At 47.0% G+C, this 20,681-nt stretch overlaps 1 protein-coding gene across 1 annotated transcript; it reads left to right on the top strand.

Moving 5' to 3' along the window:
- The first annotated feature begins 12,857 nt into the window (after nucleotides 1-12,857).
- On the top strand, nucleotides 12,858-18,389 carry LOC137164789 (caspase-14-like). The gene is made up of 5 exons (XM_067565736.1): nucleotides 12,858-12,998; nucleotides 13,376-13,619; nucleotides 14,250-14,420; nucleotides 18,075-18,181; nucleotides 18,258-18,389. The coding sequence occupies exons 1-5, from the start codon at nucleotides 12,861-12,863 to the stop codon at nucleotides 18,387-18,389; spliced, it is 792 nt and encodes a 263-aa protein (XP_067421837.1). The 5' UTR covers nucleotides 12,858-12,860.
- Nucleotides 18,390-20,681: the final 2,292 nt, after the last annotated feature.

The raw sequence follows: 20,681 nt of genomic DNA, 5'->3' as shown, positions 1-20,681 counted from the left end.
CCAGCATTCAACTTTGGGTGGCTGGAGCTGTTCCGCCTTCCTGGGTCAGCTCCACCCTCTGCCTCCTGGTCTATGCCCTATGCCTAACGCACAATCCCAGGGCTTGTCTGCATGGGGACTCTTGGGAAAGTGAAGCAGGAGTCGCTTGGATTCGTGAAAGAGGCATTTAAACCACTGCGTGGATGCGCTCATCTGGAATGAAAGAAACCTTTATTTGCATCAGCACATGGTCTCCATTGCCCAAGGGCAGGTGCGGGGGTGGCCTGTGCCCCAATTCACCCAGTGCGGGAGAGAACCCAGGAGTCCTAGTAAACCCCAAAAGCATGGGCAGTAAGGGATGGCCCCCATGCCACGTGGAAAAGGTCCCTCCATGGCTTCCAGCTCATCCAGCTTTCGGTCCTCCAACCTCCTCTGGTCCTACAGGGCTTCTTCAATCCCTGGTGAGATGCCTCTGTGCTGCTGACAGCCACTGGCCACTCAGAAATCTCGTTGGAGCATCTCAGAGATCTGTACTGCACCGGACCCACCTCTGTCAGCTCCCCTCCTCGGCGAGAGCCTGCAGGGCCAGGCATGCATAGACCCCTGCACCCGCCTTGTAGCGCTTCTTGGAGGGGTTAAAGGTGCGCAAGAAATGGGGGGGGGTCTCCTTTGATCACATGGTTGTGTAGGATGCGCAGGAGGGTTTTCAGGGACCACTCCAGGGTCACCCATTTCTCCCGCCCTGGGTGGCTCTGGGGCCCGCAGCGGCATGGTCTGCCCAATTCCCCCAGGAACTCGGCTTGGCACCACTTGGGCGCAGCCAGTCACGACTCCCCCCCCCTCGGGTCTCCACACACCTGTGCTGCCGCCTCCTGACCCTGACCTCGGAGGGTCCAGCCCCCCTGCTCTGTCTGAGCTCCCCCTGTGGGGCCCCCTGGATGGGACCCTGGGGGGCTCCTACACACCCCCAAAGGGGCCAGGCACCCGCCTTGCAGCCAGAAGCAATTCCCTGCTACTGTAGGAATCCAAAGGGTTAATTAGATCACAGGATCACAGCATAGAAAGACTTCGTTAGCAGCTTGATTAGAAGTTACAGCAGCGACCAGTTGTGGAGTCTCGGAGCTGTGCTCTCGGGCCCTACAACCCGACCCCTCACGCGGCCCTTCCACCCGCCACCAGACAGACACGTTTCCCTGGCCCCTCCCCAGTTTATTTCCCAACAGCTGGGCTGCGTTACCATAGTAATACATCGCAGATGCTCTGTTAAGCATAACTATAAACCCTACCCGACATGATAATACAATAAACTAACAGCTGGTTACTTAAAGTAGAGCTAGGAGGATCCACCTCATTATTCAGGCATCCCATCAGCTCCGGCTATCGCCGGATCTTCTGCGCTAAAGTTTGCTGCTTTTTACCCCCTGTTTAGATTGTGTGCCTAGGCTCACTTGTTTGTCAGCGAGCAACTGCTTGTCTCGTGTGTTTCCCCACAGTGGTTTTAGCTCGCTTGAACGAGGTCTGTGGTTTTGACTAACAAGAAAACAACCACTTCTACCTTACACAAGCAACTTTCATCTGCCTAAAACTCCAAAGCGAATCATAACAAATTGGACTAATAACTTCTTATCTTACTATTCTTATATCAAGCACCAGTTGGAATGATCTAGGCCATGTCTACGCTACGAAATTATGTTGACCTAAGTTACGTTGGCATACAGCCTCCACAGTAATTAAATTGCTTTTCTGCATCCACACTACGTTCCTTGTATCAGCAGCGCACGCCCTCCCTAGCGGCGCTTGCATTGAAGCAGAGAGCAGAGCACCGTGGGTAGCTCTCGCACTGTGCAACTCGCCACCATCGGGCGCAGGGTGTTTTGGAAAGGTTTTGCAAAGCCTTAGATAGTTTTGCAAAGCCTCATGCGGCCAAACGCACTGGCTTGTCGGTTCTGCCAGCAAACGTTTCTGGACTTGGCCTGTTCAGTCCTTATCTTGGGGGAAACAAACACAGAACCTCGAATTCTGGGCTCCCCAAAGATGTCTCCCTGCAGTGCCCAGCCCTCTCTGCAACATGCTGTGACACGCTGAACCCCATGTACACCCTTATGGTGTGGTTGGTATATCATTCAAGTTCACCCTTACAGTGTAACTGTGTATTGTCTGACGCAAAGTGTGCCATGTACGGTGATTTTGGAATGCTCATGGCATACTGAACATTATTGTTATGGTAGCATGTTTCCTGCAATGTCATACATATGTTGTGGGAGAATCCAAACTCAGGGGTCCTTACTAATATGTCCGTTGCCTTAGCGGATGGTCCAGAATTAGCCAAACAACAGATTAGCAAAATCAGAGTTTATTCTTTACGTAAAGAAGGTGGTCCCTTCAAATATAAGGAACGACCCTTGCTTCCAAAAAACTGACCGTATTTATAGGGTGGTATAAACAAGTTTTTACACGTCACAGTTTCCATGGTTATACATACTAAAAAAATATTATCTAGGAATTTTCTAACTGAATACTTGCAACTTTCCTTATCTAAGTTACAAGGTCTTTCTCTGCCTTCCACCTCTACTAGCGTCTAGACCTCTTAACTATTTCATTACTTCAAAACATTCTAAAATTAAATAACTGCTAAAAAAAAACATTTTCTATCTCAGGCTTTTTACAGCCATTTCTAAAATCAGTTCTCAGCAAAAACAGAGACCCCATCTTGTTTTCCCTTCACAGTTCCCCCCTTTGATTCTAATAGTTCTACTACTAGAATCACAATCATGATATATTCATTCATTTTCCTTGCCAATATACCAATACCATATTGACCTTTGCACCATCTGTTTCTTAAGGGGCTTAAACCTTTTTTGCTGGAATAATGAACAGTAACATTGCTTACAACAAAACATTAACATTAACATTATCATAAACACTATTATAGCTACAAACAATTTTTTAAGCCATAATAAGTCTGGTAACCAAGAAGACAGAGCATTCCAGATGGATGACCATGAAATATCAATGCCAGACGGTGGCATTGGAGGGTTAGCAAATTCATGAAAAAATCTGCTGACATTCCAAATTTTGTGTACATCCATCTCGATTTGATCTGATTCATTTTTATAAAAACAACAGGATTGATTCAACATTACACAAACTCCTCCTTGCTGAGCTAACAATTGGTCTAGGGCTAATCTATTTTGGATACTCATTTGTGCCAACGATTCAATTTCAGCCTGTAATTTTAAAATAGCATCTCCAGTTACATTGGCAAATATCTCAAATTCTGCTGAAAAATTTCTCAGTGCATACTCCAAATCACCCACTCCTTGCCAGGACAAAAACATTCTCCATCCTCTCCAGAATGCTGAGGAGTGTTCAGTTAATGGGTTATAATGGTGAGCATCCAGGGTGGGCCTAAAACTTCTTTTAGGTCGGTGATTATACACAACCTCACGTAGAGGAACTGGATGCACACCTCCAGGCCAGAGATATACCAAGGTACATCTTCCTTTCCATCTTGGTAGTAAAGTTTTTCCTGCCCAATTTCCACATGCCCACCATACACCTTCTTCGATTGGAGTAACTCCTCTGCAACTATTGGAATGGGCTTGGTATAGCACATGTAACATGATGTTAGCCCATTCAAACCAGGTATCATTTACATATTGATTAATGATGGTAGTCTTTTGAATTTTCCAAACCTCTTCTCTAAACTGATCATTTTTATATAAATTCATATTCTCTAACTTCTTCCACCATTTGTGGGTCTTGTTACACTTAATTCCTTGAGTGGCATCTAGCATACAATTATAAACTCTCTTCTGCTTCAATTTAGTGACATTGGATCCTCGTTTCTGTATCAAAATTTTACTGATTTTCCCCCCTTCCATTGTAGGTAGATAGACAATGTATTTGCATTTTGAATATTTCCCTACATTCCTTACTTCACAGGTAACATTTAACCAGGGTTTGTCTAAGTCTGTTACCGGTGCAGATTGTGTCTATTGCACATATATTGGTGCTGCAGGTTTCCTTCCCAAGAGAATTAAGTCTCTGGGATCAATCCTCATTCCCAAACGAGTCGTGCAGGGGGAGGGGGGAACATGCTTTCAACATCCCATAATGCAGTGTTCTCCAGCCCATAATTTCATCTACATCCCATAATATTTCAAGCCTCTTTTCAAAAATCCCCACAAACCTGCAGGTCTGGGCAATGTGCAGAACGCAATGGGTGGTTTTGTGGCAGAGGGGTTCCCAAACCACGGTGGAGCAGTACACGGCACATGCAAGCGGCCACATTTATAACTGAATGAAATGTTATAAATCCAGGGAAAAGACCAGTCATTTCCATTTCCCAAACACAGACTCCCGCTGGCTTTCACAGCTCAGTGTGGGTGGCTCTGGGATTGCCTGTACTCTCCCCTGGGTGGAGCGGCAGGGGACATGCGGTGGCCCTGGATGCCACGGGGAATGGGGGAAGAGCGTAGGGAAGTCCCAGAATGCAGTCCTCTATGGGCTGCATAGGGAGGCAAACATGGGATGGTTGAACGTGAAGGTCAACCACAGTCTGCAGCATGTCTGTTTGCTGCGGGAGAAGGTATCGCACGCTAAATAGAAACCTGGTGTACGGGACTCGCTTCCTTTGATCCACAAGTTGCAAGTGCTACATTCTCACTTCTCCTTGGGCCTCGTACAGCCTCAGCCATGGTGATTATAGCCCGCGGGGAAGAGTTGGGGAAATAAGAAGGCGATAGCCCCCGGGCCTGAGTATACGCAGATGGGGTAACTGAACTGAATCCTGCACAGCCTCTTCTCCCCACAGACCCAGGAGCTGCACCACCTCCTGTGTATTCCAGACAGGAACGTGTCTGTGGCGTGGAGTTGGGCTGCTCAGCTGGGCAATTGGTCGCTGAGCTCCCCACGCCGGACAAAGAGGAAGTGGAATTTCAAAAATTCCTGGGGCTTTAAGTGGGCAGGGTGTGTACCTGTGCACCTGGCCGCTGGGCAGCAGAGTTCAAAACGGTGACCAGAGCGGTCAAGTCAGGGCATTGTGGGACTCCTCCTGGAGGCTACTAAAGTTGACGTAAGTAACACAATGTCTACTCTGACACTGCCTCAACCTGACTACGTCAACCTAAACTCCACGCCCTTCACCTGCTCAAAGCTTCTGAAAATTCTGGCCGTACGTTCTTCCCTCTGTGGTTTCTAGATGTAAGAACAAGACTGGATCAAGAGAGAAAAATTGAAGGGGATTTTTATAGGCAGGGTAGAATTAGTAAAAGTGAAAGGGAAAGCGAAGGAGAGTTAGTAGAACAAACATACACAGGAAACAACACATCTGCTTGCTAGCTATACAGCAATCCTGGGCTCTTAAGGGCGGAGACTTTCCAGTCAGCATGATTACAGCCAGACTGAATATCTATATAGAATTAGTACAAGCCTCAGCCCCCAGCCCTTCAGATCTTTCTTCAATCAAACCTGTAACTGCAAGTGTCTGATTGTCTTCGTGTAAGTCCTTCTCCATTGTTGTTATCAAAGTCATTAGATGACATAACAGGGTTGAGGAAGCAGCACTGCCTAGTGAATAGTGTAGGAATGAAAGATCTTGGTTTTATTATCGGCTTTGACTTTAACTCCCTGTGAGAGTTTGGGCAAGTCACAGAGGGTCTCCGGCGTCCAGGGCCAAGTCTACATTTGTGCCCTCTACCTCATGACCCCTCCCCCCCACATAGGGCAGGAGGTGTCCCAGCGCGACCTCCCAACTGCCCCAAGAAGGGGGGGGTCTTTACCTGGGGGGTGGGGGGCGCAAATGCAGGCTTGGCTGTGCTGCCCCCCACTCCCCACCCTTACCCGGCGCCTGCCTCTTCTGCTGCAGCTCCACAGCCCTTCACGACGCATGGGTGGGAGGCACTGGGGGGCACCCCTCAGAGCCTCCTGCACACCCCGCCTGTTGCAAAGGGCTGGCTTGGCATGTGTCCGTCTCCTCCCTCCCTCCCCCACGTGCTGGTCCAGCCCCGCAGCCAGGCACCAGCTCGGATGGATGGAGGGCTACTCCCGCTTTCACTTCTGTGCCCCCCTTGCACGTCATGAAGGGCCTGCCCAGCCCCTTCCCCAGGCCAGGGAGTGAGGCTGCCCCATCTGAGCTGGCACCGGGCTGTGGGGCTGGAGTGGCGGGTAAATGTCCTTCAGAGCCTCCTGCACCCCCTGCCCCTGTGCGTCATGAAGGGCAGGCCCAGGGGCCTGGCCACCTTCTCCCTCCCCCCCAGTATGCCACTGGCCTCAGTTTCCCTATCTATAATCAGGGATCATGATACGGACCTCATGACACTGACCATAAAACCTATTTGAGAGAGGAAAGCTCCTTAGAATGCTCTTCAAACATGTGGCCTTTTTTCAAGAACAGACTTTCTGGTGAAAATGTTTAGATTTTTTTCAAAAGTTTCCTTTTTAAAAGAAGTTAGAAACTTTAAATAAAAAATGTGCATTGTTTCTGCCAAATGGGTTTGCTTCTTTGTTTTAAGTTTCCTTTTTTGCCGTTTGTTCTGCCCCTTTTGTAACCCAGCATTAGCTCTTCAACAGAAATGGTAAATCAGTCTCCTTGCAGGCAGATGCAGCAGCATTTGTCTGTTGTTGTTGCTACTGTTAAAGTGTCCCCTAAAACATCCTCATTTATATCGCACCGCTAGTGTGTATTGGTTTGTCTCAGAGCTACCATTCCAGTGGCAGACAGCACTCCTAAGTCAGAGCTACCACAGTGAAAGGCTGAGCGGATGAGGTTTAAAGAAATAAGGTCCCACGGTTACTTAGTGTAGTGTGCAGGGGAATAGGATTGTATCCCCTTAAATACTTGTGAGCCCTCTACAGGTGCTTGCTGTGTTGTATGTTTCAGAAGATACTAGAAACCACCAAAGCCACCTCCATTATGCTCAGTCCCTGAGGGACGGGATGGGGGGGGGGGGGGGGCACACAGGGCATGTAGTGGCAGCTGCGCCAGGGAAGGTTTTGCTTTTTACTTAGGCAAGAGCCATTTATTACTATTATGTAATTTAGTGTTATTATCATTATATGTATTTATAGGGATTATATGTGTTTATGGTCGGTGAGGGGGGGATGGGGGCGTGTTTTACCTAGTGTTAACTAGTGGGGCTTTCACTCAAAAAGGTTGGGAACCACTGCTCTAAATTATTCACAGGCATGATATTTTTCCATCATGAAAGAAATGTTCATATTATGTGCTGTAACTTGATCATTCACCACTAACATAAATGAGCTGATGCTAAACTACAGGGGTTAAGATGAACATTTAAATGTTTGTCAAGGGGGAAGTAGTATTGGAGAGAAAGTCTGTGCATTAATTAACAAATGGAAGAAGGGGAGAAATTAATGATGGCTCAAAAACAGCTGAGATACCAAACTTAAAAAAAATAAAATCACTATCTAGAGTGTAATTAAATGATGGATGTTAGTAGCATGGATCCATAATGAACAAATTTTGCAGCCAAAGCTTCCAAAGGTTCCTATAGGATTGGGTTTATGTGTACTGAAGGTTGGTTTTATACAAAGCGTTATGATAAATACAAAGTTTGGAAGGGGGTTTCCAATGTTTTGCTGTAAGGATTTGAGAGAGGAAACATCACTCAGTGAAATTCACTGAGGCACTTAAGTTTGTGAGACTCTGCCCCCCTCAGAAATATTAAACAGTAAGTACAAAAGGCGCTAAGATGACTCACCAGTTGGAAGAGAAGGACACACAGCACGGTAGACACACAGCTACAGAATGGCTGCTTGACAGCAGCATTTCCTGGGCAGCCACGGTTATTTGGGGCCCAACTCATTGTGATTTCTTTATATTGTCCCTCTTGTTTAAAGAGCAAAAGACACAACGCTTCGTTATGATTCACGCATCTTGGTGTGCAATGTGTGCCCTAATAGGTACAAAACTCCTCCCTGCCATGGTGCAATAACCACCCCACCACGACAAAGTGCCCCTTAATCAACAGGCTCATCCTCTGCTACCGTGTCTGTGTGTATGCACAGTGCTACGTCCTATAGGATTCAGGTCCACGGGGAAGGGGCAGTGCTGACCCCTGCGAGAGGGAATCGGGGCCGTGTGTGTGCTTCACTTCCCCCTTTCTGGGCTGGTCTACATAGAGGAGTAAAGGTGACTCTTATAGCACAAGTGACAGAAGGGTTTGAAGATCAGAGTCTAGAGTTCAAACCCAGCTGAGCACATCACCAAAACGGGGCCAGACTGTGGCTTCAGCCCCAGGGAAATAATACGAAATGGCCGACAACTTTTCTAGAGGCTCTCCTGCTCCAGTGACATAGCCGTCTGTCCTGAGACCAATCGCCTAAGTCCCCGCTGGGAATTATGTGCCAGGGTGCTCTTCCTGAGGAAGGGAAAATTGTAGATATAACAGGGAAGGTCGGGGAGAAAGACAATTGTCAATAGCTGCCCTCAATCACAACCCAGTCTGGTCCAACAGACTTGCGAAGACCGCTGGCAAATAATGTTCTGATTGACACACACAGTTTGAATGATGGAAGCCAGCCACGTGCTGGCATAAAAATCAGACTAGGGATTTTTGAAAAGTCCGATATTAAAATGAACATGAACTCCTAAACAAAGTAACTGATTAAGTTGAAAACACTCAGAAAAATCTACCTTCCCCTAGCAGTGATGTGCTGCAAATGCAGGCAAGATGTACAGGGTTTTTCAGGCCAAGCAAAGAGGTTTCCCTGCTTTCAATGAGAAAACCCCTGAAAAGTGACACAAATCCCCTGGCAGAGGGGCTGGATCTGCCCTGGGCCCCTCAGACGCCCCTTTGGCTCTCGCTCACGCTCCTCTTTCCTCCTAGCACAATGCGGCACTTTCCATGGGGGCTGTGGGCCATGCTCCTGATCTCTGCAACCCAGGTCGCCCTGGCTGGAGCCCAAGGAGCTGAGAGAGGAGGGGTAAGTGCCCAGTAGCACCCCCTGCTCCAGCCTCAATCACCGGCTGCTACCCCTTCTAATCTCCCTTCCCCCCACTGCTGCTATTCCGCCATACCAACTCCTGTCCCCTCCCTCCCCTGTTCCTACCTGCCCCCCCATCACTGCTCCCATCCACCCCCTGTTCCGGCTACTGCATTCCCCATCCTTGGTACTGCCCCCTCTTCTCTTATCCAGAGCCCCAGATCCCATGGGCCTCTCGCCACGCACGCCATTCATTCTTTCACGTCCTAACTTCTGAGGGCTTGACTCTACTGCCCTAACATTACAGCTTTTTGAGTTGTAATGAGTGATACAAACCAAAGTGATTGTTAATAATGATCTTTCCGTTTCCCTGACAGGACCTCAATGAGGAATATGTGACAAACGGTGGGCAAGTTTTGTGCTTCGGGTTGATACTTCTTGCAGCAGTTATAATACTTGTGATCCATTGTAACGTAAGTATCAACTCACCAGTCTAAGCTCTGTACTGCAGAAAGAGAGAGACGAGGGTAAAAGAATCTGAGACGACCAGCCCCATCCACCAGCTCTGCCAGTGCCCCTCAGTCTCGACTTGCACCTCCCTGCAAGCCCAGCCCTGGGCTCTCCACACCCAACTCTGCCGGCGCCCCTCAGGGCCGGTGTGATTACTGCTCCATTCAGAGCTTTGTGACCCCGGCTAAATCTGTCCTCTTCCCATGTGTCGAACATCCCTGGTTTTCACTTTGAAAATCAGGTCACCCTTCTGCAGAGGGAGGAAGAAACTGTGAATGCCCAATTCCAAAATCTTCCGTGCGAATAAAAAACTAAAGACGCTGCAAAAATGTCTTCTTATTTTTGCTAATTAAATTCTTTTCTTTTCCTCTGAATGCTATGCCAACGGGGTGTGAATTCGAGAAGTCCAGCAACAGTGGTTACCAGCAAAATTACAGTTCTCCTCCACCTCAAAAACCTAAGCTGCCTCCTCCAAATAACCCGGGCTCTGGCCCTAACAGATTCAGCTCTGGTAAAAGTGAAATTCGAAACAGAAAAACGAATTCACAGGCTGAGAAAAACTTGGAAAAGAAAACTACTGAGCAGAAAACTGAGCGTGCGGTAAGTGCTGTATTTAATAGGGTCTAAGTGACACTACACCGCTGTGTAGGTTAATTAGCAGTGAGGGACAAACCTGGGACCTCAACTCATCAGATTCACTTGCCTCAGCTAAGAGACTCAGCACCTCTTTAATCTGGGGCTGAATTTAAACCTCCCAAAACCAGGAAATGTAAAGTGGCACACCCTTAACTCTGCCCCTCTCACAGCCCCCCTTGTGGGAATTGAGATATGGGGTCTTGGCGTGAGGGGTCTAAGCCTCTCCGCTTTCACCATGTGAGCCAGGATCTGGGGAAGCCCTGCCCTTCTGGGGGTGGGGGAGCTGAGATCAGGCCTGCTGGGAGCATGCACCAACAACATGCTGAGCCTGGGCTGGTGAGCTGAGAATGGGCAGACTAGACATACATCACAGGCTCTGCAGCAATGGGCAGCAGGATGGAAACACCTGCTGACATGAGTGGAGCAGTTCACACATCTCAGGACTGTTATTTCAGGCTGTATCATCTCCTTGGGCTGTTCTCATTCAGATGAGACCATCCCTTTGAGATGAATGGGCCACTTCACACCTTTCTGAGCCCGCCCTGTTATCAGCACTGTCCTGTGCTGGGAACCTGGATATAGCAAAGCAGTTGATGTCAGACATTGTTTTAGTGGCGCACCAGCTCCGCTACAGTTAAGATTAAGAAAACTTTGGTTTAAAGGATGATTCTTCAAAGTGCTAAAAAATCTGCTGTGACATTGGAGGGGCCATGATAGGAAGTGACCTTGCCCCCCCCCCATTACTCTCACTTGCAGCAGGATGTGGTGCACCAGCTTACTGGCCCTATTTCAGCCAAGGAGAAGCAAAGCCAGGGAAAATCCAACCTGTGCCAAGGGAAGGCCGAGGATCTGGTGAGGGGTGAGTACTCAGCGTGGTGCCCCCGGTTTCACAGCAAGGGAATTGCCCCTTGGCAAAGGCCTGTTGGGCCCAGGGCTCGGCCAGGTGCAGCTACAAACTGGACACTGTCCGTACACCCCACCACCTGGGCTGGACTGGAGATGCATAACACGCCTCCCAGCCAGCCAGTCCCCGTCCTGGGGTTGGATGGGAGCCAGAGCCCCTAGAGGTGAAAGGGCACCGTGTCCCATTCCCTGCCCCTGTGATCCATCAGTTGACACTGGAACCAAACCCATGTAGCAACTCCATTAGCTGGCAGCAGTAGTAGGCTCTTATCTTCTGTTCTTCTCCCTTAGTCTCCTCTAAACATGTGACTTTCTGCCCAGATCTGAACCAGAAGCCACAAAATCTCCTCCCACCCCAGCAGGTGAGCAACTTTGACTTCCTGAATCTGATACAAGGTAGACTCATCCGGATGGTAAAAACTGCCTTGGGTCCTCACTACATCATCACCCAAGCTGTGACTTTGGAGGGGCTGTGGTAGAAAGGGACCCAGGGAGCAGGCCTGCCAGTCACAGGATCCTGGTTTGGAACCCAGTGGAGCAAAGAGGACCTGGGTTCCCCTACCCTTTGGGTTCCCCTACCCTGGCCCTGCAGATTCTCACCACTGGATGACCCTAACAGGCTCAGATGCTGAAGCCCCCAACAGACCCAAAAGCCATATTCCCACAATTGAGAAAGAAGACTGCACTGGATTAAAAACAATCAAACAACCTGGCTTAGTGTAGAAGTGAAACCAGCTATTAAAATATATAAATAAAAACAGAAATGGAGGAAAGGGGAAGTTGAGAGCAATGACTATAAATCAGGAGGTAGGAACTGTAGAAAATGGATATGGGAAGCAAAAGACACAAGGAGAAATCTATGGCCAGCAGAGTGAAGGACAATAAGGAGTTTTAAAAAATATATTAAGAACAAAAGGAACCTTAACAATGGTATTGGTCCTTTACTACATGGAAATGTAGTTGAGTTGTCAATAATGATGCTGAAAATGCAGATATTGTGGTCACATCATATGACAATGATGAAACATTTTCCATTCCAACTGTAATTCACTGACACAAGTCTGTATTAATGCAGAGTAAGGTTGCCTGGGGAGAGCTCGTGCCCTTCCAGACCCTCAAGTTCAGCAAAACTCAAACTGGTGCAAACCAGAAAATACCAAGTTAAGATAAACGTCAGACAACTCTAAACCCTGGAGCACACAGTAGGTTCAGGGAATTATCCACCAGCTGCATTCATTGGGTTAGGTGGAGGTGGACTGAATGGATTATTTGGAGTAGTGTGGCAGAGCTGGGATTGCAATGTGAGGCAATCTGGGGATTAATTTAAGGAGCATCATAGAGCTTGTTGTGAACAAAGTGTTCATTGAGACAAGCCTTAGGTGTCTGAGCATGGGGCAAGTGCAAGTAGCACCTGTCCATTACATTGCAAAGGCAGAGTGGGAGTGGGTGTGTTGTTGGGGTAAGGGGCATCACTCGGTGAGGGCAGAGATAAATTGCACTGAGCATTTACCTTAACCCTGGTTTGCACAAGCTCCAGCTTGGCAGGACTTGTTGTCCTAGAAGGGCATGATATACCAGCGGGGACCTTAGTCCTCTGCGTTACTGATGGTTTTTGTCAGTGACTGTACTCCAGTGCTTGCTGAGGGTCAGGTTGTACCGGATCAGTGTGGCAGAGCTCTAGACCTACTTCGCAGTGTTTGTAAATTACTGCGCAAGAAGCAGTTCCGTGGAGGATTGGGCTCCTGGGATTTGAGTTCCCACCAGGTTTAAGTCCCTAAATCAGCCATACCAGGATCTTCCTTCCCTCAGTGTTTGACCTGAGGTCTAGATAGTCTGTGATAGTGGAGTGGCTAATAGATGGACCTTTGTTGCAGAAGTATGACATGGAAGGAGCACGTCTGGCCCTGACTCTCTGTGTCACTGTTAATCGAGAAGGAGCCGAGAAGGACCTCACAGCCCTGGAAAGAATGTTTGAAGCTTTGGGCTTTCAGACCCAGGTGATCAGGGATCCCAAAGCAACGGTAAGTGTCTCCGCTTCTCTCTGTAAACCACGGTCCCTTGCAGATCCCAGAGCCAGAATCTCTGCGCCACAGATCAGTGTGGGAGCTGGGCAAAGCAAAGATCGCTTGGGTCCTGCTGGGAGCCTGTGTAAAATACAACAGTCTTGGGGTTGCTTTAACTCAGGCTCTGCTAAAAGACTGCCTTAGGGAATGGATATGTGAATCTGGTGCCAGAGAGCTGCCACCCTGGCAGCCAAAACTGCCCACCCCAGGAATCCCAGCCCCACGGAGCCCCTTAACCCCACCCCATCAGCCAACATTGCCCCTGGGAATCCCAGCCTCGGGGAATTAATCAGTTACCTGGTAAATTTGTCTGAGTTTGCTCTATGTGATCAAAGGGTTTCAAGGAGGAGCTGCAGAAATTTAGAAAGGAAATAGACTCCCGGACGAATCTCAGCTGCTGCTTCGTTGTCCTCATGGCTCACACAGGGAAGAGCAAAAAGCCTGGAGACAGGAGTGTTGTGCTTGGCGCCGATGGGGAGGAAATGGAGCTGGAGGAGCTGTTCGCAGAGATGACCAACAAAACGTGCAAAGCTCTGCAGGGCAAACCCAAGGTCTTCATCATTCAGGCCTGCCGAGGGGGTGAGTCTCAGAGACAATCCACTGTAAGGATACAGGGACCTTAAACCATTAGACTTTTCCTGCCAACAATCACTACATCGTATTTTCTCTCTTTTTGAACCAGTTTCCCTCCTGTGTCTCACTCTTCTCTCATCCCCTAAATATCAGCAGTAATTTTTCAAGCTCTCTGTCCTTTTCTCAGCCCTAGTCCAACCTACCCCCTTCTGATTTTCTACCTCCAGCCTTTACATACACACGTGGTACATTGAGTGAGTAGGAATGGGGAAGTATCCCTTTAAATCGGGTGTGAGCTCTGTAGGGGCACTCACTGTGTTCTCTGTTTTAGAAACCACCTGACTAGCAGTGTGTATGTATCAGGGCCTGGCACATTGGTGTATAGTTAGTAAAATGGTTATTTGGGACCTAGCTATGCCCGTGCATTTCTACATATTACTGTTGTGTAAGAGCAAAAGTCAGCACATGGGTGCATAGATCTTCCAAAACTCCCTGCCTCATCTGAAGACTCAGTTTCCCTCATTTCTAATATCTCCAGAGACAGGGCTCCCCTACTCTGCCACTCTTCAGTCAGTGAAATCGGCAAAGGGTGTACTCACCGCCTCTGAAAGGGAAACTGTATTTGTGTAATTTTAGATATCCGGGACAAAGGTGTCTGTATGAAGAACTCTGACCCAACTGACAATCTTGCAATCAAGGGTTCCTCAGCCAGCACTCACTCAACTTATTCTTATTCTAATGAGCCAGATGACATGAAGCTGATCCCAGCACACACCGACAGCCTTTTCATCTATGCATCTGTCCCAGGTAGGAAAGCAAACACCTTTCTCTCCTATTCACACGATGCCCCATAGCTGAAATAACCAGGTAACTGTGCTGAGGCCTTTGGGCTGACTGCTGGCTCTGCTGAAGGGTGGCACAAAACATTCAAGTAGGAAATTTAAGCTATCGCAGCTGGGAGACAAGTTCCAGAGGGGTAGCCGTGTTAGTCTGTATACAGCAACAGGGTCAGAGGAGGGATTTAGGCTTATTAGGAACTGGGGAACCTTTTGGGAAAGGAAGAGCCAGTATAGGAAGGATGGGCTCCACCTAAATCAGAACAGAACCAGATTGCTGGCACGTAAAATTAAAAAGGTCATAGAGAAGTTTTTAAACTAAGGACTAGGGGAAAGCTGACAGGTGTGGAGGAACACACAATTCAGACAGAGACATCCCCTAGGGGAGGCTTTGTTAAAGAGGATACTCTATATCCTAGTAAAGAGGAGAGGATAGAAGTTGATAAAGTACAGTGGGAACTAAAGAGAAACAGTTAAATGAAAAAAAGATCCATTCAACTGCAGCACGTGGAGACAACTAAATATTGATACATTTTATAAGTACTTGTATACACATGCCTGAAGCCTAAATCCTAAGATGTGTGAACTTGAGTGCCTGGTATTAAATGAGGGTTTTGGTATAATAGGCATCACAGAAACTTGGTGGAATGAGGATAATCAGTGGGACGCAGCAATACCAGGGTTCAAGATAATAGGAATGACAGACTAGGTTGTGAAAGCATAGAGTCAAATATAGTAAAAATCTTAAATGAATCAAACAGCACCATAGAATCTCTATGGATAGCAATTCCATGCCTGAATAATAAGAATATAGCAGTAGGGATATGCTACACACCACCTGACTAGGATGGTGACAGTGATTGTGAAATGCTCAAGGAGATTGGAGAGGCTACAGAAACAGAAAACCCAATAATAAGGGGGGATTTCAACTATCCCCATATTGACTGGGTACATGTCGCTTCAGGACGGGATACAGAGCTAAGATTTGTAGACACCATTAATGACTGCTTCTTTGGAGTAGCTAGTCCTGAGACCCAAAAGGGGAGAGACAATTCTTGGTTCAGTCCTAAGTGGAGCATAGGACCTGGTCCAAGAGGTGAATACAGCTGAACTGTTTTGTAACAGCAACCATAATGTCATTAATTTTAATATCCTTGTAGGGGGGAAAATACCAAAGAAACCCACCACAGTAGCATTTAACATCAAGAAGAGAAACTACCCAAAAATGAGGGGGCTAGTTAAAAGGAAATTAAAAGGAACAGTTGCAAAAGTGAAATGCCTGCAAACTACATGGAAACTTTTTAGAAACACCATAATACAGGCTCAAACTAAATGTATACCCCAAATTAAAAAAAAAAAAAAAACAAAAAAACCAGTGAGAGGGCCAAAAAAACGCCACCATGGCTAAACAACCGAATAAAAGAGGCAGTGAGAAGCAAAAAGTCAAATCCTACTGAAGAAAATAGAAAGGAGTATACACCCTGGCAAGTCAAGTGTAAAAGAATAATTACACAGGCCAAAAAAGAATTTGAAGAGCAACTTGCAAAAAACACAATAACTAACAGCAAATTTTTGTTAAGTACATCCAAAACAGGAAGCTGGTCAAACAATCAGTGGGGCCACTGGATGATCGGAGTGCTAGAGGAGCACTCAAGGAAGACAAGTGTGGTGGAGAATGTAATGAATTCTTTGCATCAGTCTTCACTGTAGAGGAAGTGAGGAAGATTCTCACACTTGACCCACTCAGTTTAGGTGACAAATCTGAAGATCTGTCCCAGATTAAGGTGTCAGCAGGGAAGGTTTTAGAACAAATTGATAAATTAAACAGTAATGAGTCCCCAGGACCACGTAGGATTCACCCAAGAGTTGTGAAGGAACTCAGATGTGAAATTGTAGAATTACTAACTGTGGTATGTAATCTATCATTTAAATCAGCCTCTGCACCAGATGACTGGAGGGCAGCTAATGTGATGCTGATTTTCCTTCAGAGGCGATCCCGGCAATTACAGGCAGTAAGCCTAACTTCAGTACCAGGCAAAGTGGTTGAAACTCTAGTAAAGAACAGAATTATGAGACATATAGATGTACACAATTTACTGGGGAAGATTCAACCTGGCTTTTGTAAAGGGAAATCATGCCTCACCAATCTACTAGAATTCTTTGAAGGGGGTCAACAAACATGTGGACTAGGGTGATCCAGTGGATATAGTGTACTTGAACTTTCAGAAAGCCTGCGACAAGGACCCTCACCAAAGGCTCTTAAGCAAGGTAAGCTGTGATGGGATAAGATGGAAGGCCCTGTCCTGGATCAGTAACTAGTTAAAAGATAGGAAAGAAAGGATAGGAATAAATGGTCAGTTTTCAGATCGGAGAGAAGTAAATAGTGGTGTCCTCCAGAGATCTGTACTGGGACCAGTGCTGTTCAATATATTCATAAATGACCTGGAAAAAGAGGTAAACAGTGAGGTGGCAAAATTTGCAGATGATACAAAATTACTCAAGATACAGTAGAACCCCGTTTATCTGGCCCTCCATTATCCAGCTCTCCTCGTTAACTGAACCACCGGGACTCCAGGGTCAGAAGTGGGAGAGTTCTCCTGTGGCCGCTAGATTGTTCTGCAGCATTGCACTTTCCCATTCTCCAAATGATCTAATTTTCTGATTATCCGATCTGGCCCCAAGCGGAATTAGATTGGCTAAATGGGGTTCTGCTGTAGTTAGGTGCAAAGCTGACTGCAAAGAGTTACAAAGGGATCTCACAAAACTGGGTGACTGGGCAATGAAATGACAGATGAAATTCAATGCTGGTAAATGCAAAGTAATGCACATTGGAAAACATAATCCTGACCATACATATAAAATGATGTGTTCTAAATTAGATGTTATCATTAAAGGAAGAGATCCTGGAGTCGTGGTGGATAGTTCTCTGAAAACATCCACTCAGTGTGCAGTGGCAGTCGAAGAAGCTAACAGAACATTAGGAATCACTAGGAAAGGGAGAGATAGAAAGACAGAAAATATAATGCTACTATATAAATCCATGGTAGGCTCACACCTTGAATATTGCATGCAGATCTGGCCACCCCATCTCAAAAAAGATATACTAGAATTGGAAAAAGTAAAAAGAAGGGCATCAAAAATGATTAGGGTATGGACTAGCTTCCATAGGAGGAGAAATAAAAAAAGACTGGGACTGTTTAGCTTGGGAAAGAGATGACTAAGGGGGCATATAATAGAGGTCTATAAAATCATGATTAGCATGGAGAAAGTGAATAAGGAAATGTTATTTATCCCTTTACATAACACAAGAACCAGGGGGTCTCTCAATGAAATGAATAGGCAGCAGGTTTAAAACAAACAAAAGGAAGTACTTTCCTTGCACAACACACAGTCAGCCTGTGAAACGTGTTGCCAGGGGATGTTGTGAAGGCCAAAAGTATAAGTAGGTTCAAAAAAGAGCTAGATAAGTTCCTGGAGGATAGGTGCATCAATGGATATTAGCCACAATGGTCAGGGACACAACCCCATGCTCTGGGTGTTGCTAAGGTTTGATGGCAGGTGCTGGGAGTGGATGACAGGGGATGGATCACCCCTCTGACCCCACAACTTAATTACCGTTCACCAGGATACGTCGCCTATCGACATAAACAGGATGGATCCTACTTGATCCAGACCATAGCAGAGGTCTTCAAAGAGTCTCGAGGCTATCACATTCTGGACTTACTTACTGAGGTAAGGAACACAGGTGACATGTTCCTCTTACCTCTATGTCTGGCGATTCCCTCCTACATCTGTGTGTGTATCACAGGGTGTCTTAGCCAAGGCTGTGATACGGAACGTGAACCAGATCCGACCGAATGTCCAGAGGGAGAGTGCCACCCTTCCCGTAATACACAGCTCAGATGCTGGACCTGGGCCAGGGGAGCTGAACGGAAAATGAACTGGGCTCTGTTCAGTGTCACAAAACCCCCCTGCTCTGTAATGCAACTTCATTCTTTCAGCCAAGCAGCAGATCTTTCTCTGAGTAGGCTTGGAGGAATCTGCACACTGAGGAGGTGGACACAATTCGTTGCAGTGTGGATTTTTAGAATGTAACACCCTCATCTGTGCACCTGACATGTGACCCCTCCACGCATCACCTTGGTTGTTGCGTTCTTTATCTTGGCCAAAAGGAAACTGTCTCTGCAGTCCTCTTGGTCTCTTCCAACGTGCTAATGCAGCTACCCTCTGGCACACGGCATTGGTGAGAAAGATGCTGGACTAGTCCATCCAGTGGTGGGGTGCATCTTTTATAGAGGGGGTTGAAAGATTGAGGAGGGTGCAGAAAACAGCCACAAGGGCAGGAGAAAACGTCTGGCAGCGAGAGACTTAAGAGCTCGATCTGTACAGCTTCTCAAAAAGAAAACTGAGAGGTAACAACACTACAGCAAAAGTGACCATCCGAAGAAGCTTCCTTTTCCCCAACAAAATTATTCAGTGCTGTATCTGAGCCCCTCGAAAGCAGAGGATTTTCCTTTTAACTCTATCCAACTAAATGGGCAAGAAAATTAAAAAATGAGGCTTACTTGACTTTTTAAGTGTCAAAAGCTCTAACTGTTTTCCTTCCTTTGTGTGATCAATAAAAGGTTAGAAGTTTGTTTTTTAAAATGTGGATTGTTCGAGCCCCCGGCTGGGGCTGTAACAGATGATCTGCTCCATGGCTGGGCACAGAAAGGGAGCTGTAACATACACCGGGCCATCTGAGCTAATGCCTCAGACATGGGTGGGTAGTTCACACCTCTCAGAGTTACTAATAATAGTTAAAAGAGTGCCACCGGCTGGGTAGAAATGCTCATTTTGGTTTAAGAGCAGCTGGTTGTGGTTTACTGCCAGTCTGCTCCTAATCGATTTAAGATAAACTGAAATAAGGAGTGTCCAGACAGGGGGTGCCTCTGGCGGAATTAAACCGATGAACGTTTGCATGTAGATAAGGCTGGAGAGGCTGAAATCAGACACTAGAGTCATCTCTATGGGTCTGAAGCTTCATTCAATCACTGATCGTTATTGAAACTGCTGTTGCGACATTAAAACACCGCTTCCAAATGACTATGGATGTTCAATCTCATCCAGGTAATTCAAAGGGTTTCGGAAATAGATTTTAAGAAGAAGAAATATAAAATGAGCCCCGTTTTCCAGAGCTCACTGAGGCAGCTGCTCTTTTTGAAGGTAAGGGATGGAGGCTTTTCCACTGCTGACTCTCCCTTCACTTTTGTGCTGCTGCGGCTAGATATGGAACTGATATTTCTCCCACTTTGCCTTTGTTGTCGCTCACCCCCAGCGAACCCGGGACCAGAGGCAGGATTGACAGCAGGTCCGACGTCTAGGGGGACGATGCTGAGAAGAGAAGATCCTCTCACTAACGTACATTGCATCCTGTCCTCAGGAGTTTGGCCTTTAAAAAAGAAAAAGAGGTGGAGGGGGACAAATTTACAATTTAAGATGATCTGCTGGTGCTGGGCAGCTTAGCAATGTTCATCCTTCTTATCCCACTGAAGCTTCTTCGGGCTCACATTGCGAGATCCATGAGTTTGCACTGTGACAAAGAGCTGGGGTGGGGTGGGCAGAGGGATGAAGACATATTCATGAAGGAAGCAGAAACTAACTGTAAAGGGTTCTGTGTCAGAGCTGGTTCAGCTAAATTCTGTCCCCCCGGCTTTGTACAGGAGTCAAAAGATGGACAGCCTTCCTCCTCGGCCTTCCTCATGTCTTTGCCACTCTCTCCAATTTGTCCATGTACTTTTTGTAGTGGGGGGCCCAAAACCAGACACAATACTCCAAATGTGGCCTCACCAATGCCGAATAAAGGGGAATAATCATGTCCCTTTATCTGCTGGCAATGCTCCTACTAATGCAGCCCAAAATGGCGTTAACCGTCCTGGCAACCAGGGCACACTGCTGACTCATATCCAGCTTCTTGTCCACTGTAACTCCCAGGTCCTTTTCTGCAGAACTGCTCCCTAGCCAGTCAGTCCTCAGTGTGTAGCTGTGCATGGGATTCTTCCGTCCTAAGTGCAGGACTCTGTACTTGTCCTTGTTAAACCTGATCAGATTTCTTTTGGCCCAATCCTTCAATTTGTCTAGGTCACTCTGTAGCCTATTCCTGCCTTCCAGGGTATCTACCACTCCCCCAGCTTAGTGTCATCTGCAAATTTGCTGAGGGTGCAATCTACCCCATCCTCCAGATCATTAATGA

This window comes from Emydura macquarii, unplaced genomic scaffold (assembly GCF_026122565.2).
Source record: "Emydura macquarii macquarii isolate MOO-44397 ecotype Brisbane River unplaced genomic scaffold, CSIRO-AGI_Emac_v2 contig_2696, whole genome shotgun sequence".
Lineage (NCBI taxonomy): Eukaryota > Metazoa > Chordata > Testudines > Chelidae > Emydura > Emydura macquarii.
This window is presented reverse-complemented; position numbering and strand designations above follow the sequence as displayed.

Coding starts and splice junctions, on each gene's coding strand:
- LOC137164789 (XM_067565736.1), top strand. CDS start 12,861: ATGGAAGGAGCACGTCTGGCCCTGACTCTCTGTGTCACTGTTAATCGA. Junction 12,999..13,375: donor TCAGGGATCCCAAAGCAACG/GTAAGTGTCTCC, acceptor ATGTGATCAAAG/GGTTTCAAGGAGGAGCTGCA. Junction 14,421..18,074: donor CATCTATGCATCTGTCCCAG/GTAGGAAAGCAA, acceptor ACCGTTCACCAG/GATACGTCGCCTATCGACAT.